We start from the raw sequence: 5,000 nt of genomic DNA, 5'->3' as shown, positions 1-5,000 counted from the left end.
ACTTGACGACCAGGTATTATGTATCTTGAAAACGTGTTTATAGGGCCCGCCCATGGCCTGATAGTGAAGGGAGGTGGATCCCACAATATGGTTCAAGTCCCAGACCTAGCGGCTGGAAAAACATGCCAGGCCCATCTACATGTCTCCCTCTCCCTCCATCTCTGTCTCTTTGTCTCTCTCTGGCAAGTAAACATGCCCTCTAACAAATTGAAAAGAAAGAAAGAAAACACATTGGCTTGTTGAACTTTAGAACTGTTCTTCATGGGGCCAGCAGGTGGTGTGGTGGACTCCCACATGGCTGACTGCAGTTCAAGTCTTGTACCTAGTGGCTTGATTTCTCACTTTCCCTCTCTCTCTGGTCAAATTAAAAATAATAATAATGATAACTAAAATTAAATAAGTAATTCTTAAAAAAAAATTCTTCCAATTCTGAAATTTTGCCTTTTTCCTGGGAACATTGTCAAAAGCACTAATTTGCTCTTAAAATTTTCACACTTTGGGGCTGACATTGGGTCTCTTATTAATTCACTAATTTTCTGAATCCGTGCCTGCTGTTCAACATCACTTTTGTAGGTTTTACCCTCATAGCCTTCGCCAGCATATTTCTGATTTTCACTTAGGCATTTCACATGGTTTTTATAGTCATCGCCCCAGAAATCTTTACCACAGTCCATGCAAGAAAGGCATTCACGGTTTCGGCAAATACATGCTTTTCCACTTGTGTTTTCTTCACTGATACACCACATCCATTACACATGAAAAATAACATTTTTAGCTAAATGATTAAATATTCTCTACCCAAGATAGGCTTTAAGTCTTGTCTTTGCAGCCAGCACCCACCAGTGGTTTCAATGGGCTGCAAGAGAACGTGGAATTGTGCCCCCAACCCAGCAGAGCCCTCACCTCCTTCTTCTATGTTTTTCTATACAAAAAAATGCATCATGACTTTTCCGATGACCCAATATAATGGGTTATAGGAACTTGGCTATAAAAAAGATGAGATTTCCTTTTGTCTTTTTCATTTTTTTGCTTAAAAAAAAAATGCCTGTGATGTGTATCACATGCTGGTTTGATACTTTTAGAGTTTTGTTTTTGTTTTTGTTTTGTTTTGAGAGGTTTTTGCTATAGGGCGTGTGCACTCGCTGGAGAGACAAAAAGAGACAGAGAGACAGAAAGCGAGAAATCACCCCCCCCTTCCCCAAGGGATGGCCACGCCGCAATCTCTTCTCCTCCATTCTCTTCTCTGGATCTTGGGTACGCACACACGTGAGCCTGGCATGAGTTTAAGCCACCAGGTCCAGGACTCGAACCGCAATAGACTATATGAGGGTCCAGCTACATAGCTGTTATGCCAACTGCTGGTCCTGACACTTCTTAAATATAAAAGTATTTTCATTCTCTACTATCATTGTGGCGAGGATTTCTGGAGTGGTAAAAGATTGTGTTTTTAACTGTGTTCCCTCAAACGTGACCAAAGACATATGAGTCAGCCCAGTTGAGTGTATCCAAGGCCCAACCAAAGTGGCTGGACGTCCTTAGTGCCTGAATTTAATACATTTCTGTTGCTGTATGCCACCAACATTTTATGTCATTTGTTACAGGCCAATCTTATGGAAATAGGTAACACATGTAATTAGCAATACAGGGATAGCAAACAGCTAAGGCAAAACCCTGAAAGCCTCCTCAGTCCCCTTTTCTCCTCTGAACTCCCTGTGTCCTCACATCTAAGTACTCGGTTCATTCTAATTTCTAAAACTCTGATGTCCCCTACTCTCCTGCCCCACTACCACAGACTGAGGTCAGCGAGGCATCCTCTCCCCCTCATAGTCAGGCTCCATCCCCCCTCCTGTTCACCCTCCACTCACCCTAGCACTCCCAGCCCGCCCTGCCCACGTCTCCTCAGCTCTGCACCCAAACTCCCGACCACAGCACACAGCGCCTTCCCGATCTGGCCTCCGCCCTCTTCTCCAGCCTTCTCTCTCCCTCCTCCCAGACTCTGTGCCTGTGCCCCTGGGGATCCGCACACTACAGCCCCAGGTCTATCTGGCTCCCTGGGAAGAGCCACGACCATCACGCTGTCTCCGGGCCTTCTCACAGGAGATCCCTGGTGAGCCCTGTGCCAGCTGAGGGTCTCCTCCCAGTGACCTTTCCTGACTGTCACGGGGGTGTCACTCAGTCCCTCCTCAGTGTACCCTGTGCCAGGAAGGCCTCGTTACTCCAGTGACGTCCCCTCTCCCTGCCCTCCCCTCACTGCTCTCACCAACCACAGGGGCCCCCAATGTGCCCAGAACCCCCAGCCGTGCTCCACCTCGGGGACGTCACACTGGGTGCTCCCTGTGAGGAGCTCTGGGCCCTCGGGGATGCTGTCGGCTGAACATCTCCTTCCTGGGAGCCTGGTTCAGATGCTCAGTGAGGCCCTGAGTAACTGACCCTCCCCACACCCCACCACACCCCGACCCTTCCCTGTCCTACCTGGTCTTCCGTCCTAAGCTCTCGTCTCCCTCCTGCATCGTCCACACCCTACTTACTTACTGTGACTTTCTACCTCTGCCTCTAGAACATAACGTCCACAGTCAAGGATCTTTATTTGCTTCCTGCTGTATCCCAGGTGCCAGAACAATGACTGGTCCATACAGGAGGATCTTCAAATAATTCATGAAAAATATGCACTATGAAAATTATTATGGGGGCAGTGGTATTGTGGTGGCTGGGGCACTGGACTCTCCCAAGGCTGACTGTAGTTCCAGATCCATCCAGACCTGGTTGCTTGGTTTCTCACTTTCTCCCTCTCTTTCTCTCTGTCTCTTTCTAGAAAGCATATATGCCTTCTAGAAAACTTTAAACAGTAAGAATAATAATGATGAATAAAATAGGAAATCTTTAATTTTTTATAAAAGCAGCACATCATTTAATATAATAAAAGAAAAGAACTATGTGGCTGGCCCTGTAGCCCAGTGCTTAAGGGAGCAGGATTCCACATGAATGACCACAGTGTGAATTCGGGCCTCAGCAACTTAAAAAACACTCCAGACTCATGTATAGATGTGCCCCAAATCCTGACAGGATGGAGAAATGAAGAAGAGATTGCAGCGTGACCACACCACATGGCGGGGGTGGGGAGGTGTGCTTACTCTTTCTCTGTCTCTCCGTCTCTCTCTGGCAAGCACACACACCCTTCAACAATTAAAAAGATAAACACTATACATGGATTTCAATTATTTTTGCACCAAAACAAAATCATGCTTTAATTCTATTTTCCTGAACTTTTTGAAATCCCTTTAATTAGTGATTCTACATATTTATATCGATAAAGTGATAAAATGAATGAGCCTCATTTTCCTCAAGTAGAAATTAATGATCTGAGTTGGATGTCCCTTAATTTGAGGTTCTTCCCAAATCCAGTGCTCAAGACTCTAGAATATAAATCAAGTCACCCACCTGCCACCTTCAGTTCCAAGTTGGCTGCCTCGTAGAAGCCTCCCTTGCTAAAGGAGCAGGTGTACAGCCCGTTGTCGGAAACCCGGACATTGTGGATGCGCACAGCAGCCTCCCCCTGGGTAAGGAGGTCCCTCACCAGCGAGGCCCGCCCTGCGTACTGGGCCATCTGCTCCTCCTTCTGCTCCTGTTGGTCCCAAAAGCTGAGCACCACTTCTGCACCACTGCCGAGAACTCGGTGCGGAACCCCCGCTGTTCCATAGTCACTGCACTCATGGGTGGGAACAGGAAGCAGGGCAGTGTGGCATCAGCACCCAGCACTGCCACAACAGGGTCCGAGGGGCCCTCGACCACGAACTCATCTGTGGACACAGACATGGGAGTGAGAAGCTGTGAGACACAGGCCACGAGATGAACACACACTACAGGTGGGGAGGCCAGGCAGGCTGGGGGCAGATGCTGGCTGACAGGACCCCACACAACTTGCTGGACTGAGCAGTGCTGATGCTGACCCTGGTGAGATCTTCTGACCACAGTCATGGGGCCCAAAAATGATGTGTGAGACTCCCTCAGTGACCTATGCCCCTAGCCCCAAGCCCTTCCATGAAGGACTCTAACCCAGAGGTCTCGCACTGAGCTTGTACTCACAGGACCTTGTAAAACAGATGCTGAGCCTCAGCCCCAGAGCTGCTGGTTAGGTTGGTCAAGAATGTGCATTTCTAAGGGGATCCCAAGGAAGGCGATGCTGTTGACCCAGGTGATTCTCTGAGAATCAAGGCTCTAACCTGGCCTGGCCTCCAGGAAATCCTGCATACCTGTGGCCTCGGTCAGCCACACTCAGGAAATTCCGCACACCCACTTCTAAGTTTATTTTTTCTGTCCATATTTGTCTCCTCCACTGAATTATATGTGCACTTAAAACCTAGATGCAGGGGCCAGTAGGTGGCATGGTGGTTGAGGCGCTGGATTCCCACATGCCTGACCACAGTTTGAGTCCCAGACTTGTGGCTTGTTTTCTCACTTTCTCTCTCTCTGTCTCTCTCTGGCTAGAACACATGCCTGATAGCCAACCTAAAATAATAATAATAATAATAATAAATTAATAATACAAATAAATAAATAAGTAAAAGCCTAGATCCTGGGGCCAGCAGGATCCCACATGGCCAATGGCCAACTGTGGTTCAACTCTTGGACCTGGCAGCTTATCTTTTCACTTTATCTCTCTCTCTCCCTCTCTCTGTCTCTCTTTCTCTCTCTTCTGGGCACATGTGCTCTATATCAAAAATTTAAACAACAATAAATTAAATAAGGGCTACACGAGCCTCCCCGCCTGTCCTCTCCCCGCCACCACGTCTGTGATCCTTTGATCGTAGACGAGCTCATCCACATCCCCGATCTGTTCAACACCCTCCTGTGCCCAGAGGCCCGACCAGGTTAACCCCCACGACCTCTCTAACCCCAACTCCTGCTTTCCTCCCCTGCCTGTCTATTCCAGCCAGCATTTGCTTCTCTCTCTCTGCTGCTCCCCCACACCCCAGCCAGGCACAGCCAAGGACCAAACCAGG

General features: G+C 48.1%; 1 protein-coding gene across 1 annotated transcript in view; it reads right to left on the bottom strand.

Annotated features, from left to right (window-relative positions):
* LOC102493520 (butyrophilin subfamily 3 member A3-like) overlaps positions 1-3,975 on the bottom strand; it is a 10,994-nt gene extending 7,019 nt beyond the window's left edge. The window contains 2 exon segments of the mRNA XM_014582858.2: positions 3,439-3,661; positions 3,664-3,975. Coding sequence (XP_014438344.2) covers positions 3,439-3,661; positions 3,664-3,975 — 535 coding nt within the window.
* Between the last annotated feature and the right edge of the window lie 1,025 nt (positions 3,976-5,000).

Source organism: Tupaia chinensis, unplaced genomic scaffold, assembly GCF_000334495.1.
Source record: "Tupaia chinensis unplaced genomic scaffold, TupChi_1.0 Scaffold143874_1, whole genome shotgun sequence".
Classification (NCBI taxonomy): Eukaryota; Metazoa; Chordata; class Mammalia; order Scandentia; family Tupaiidae; genus Tupaia; species Tupaia belangeri.
This window is presented reverse-complemented; position numbering and strand designations above follow the sequence as displayed.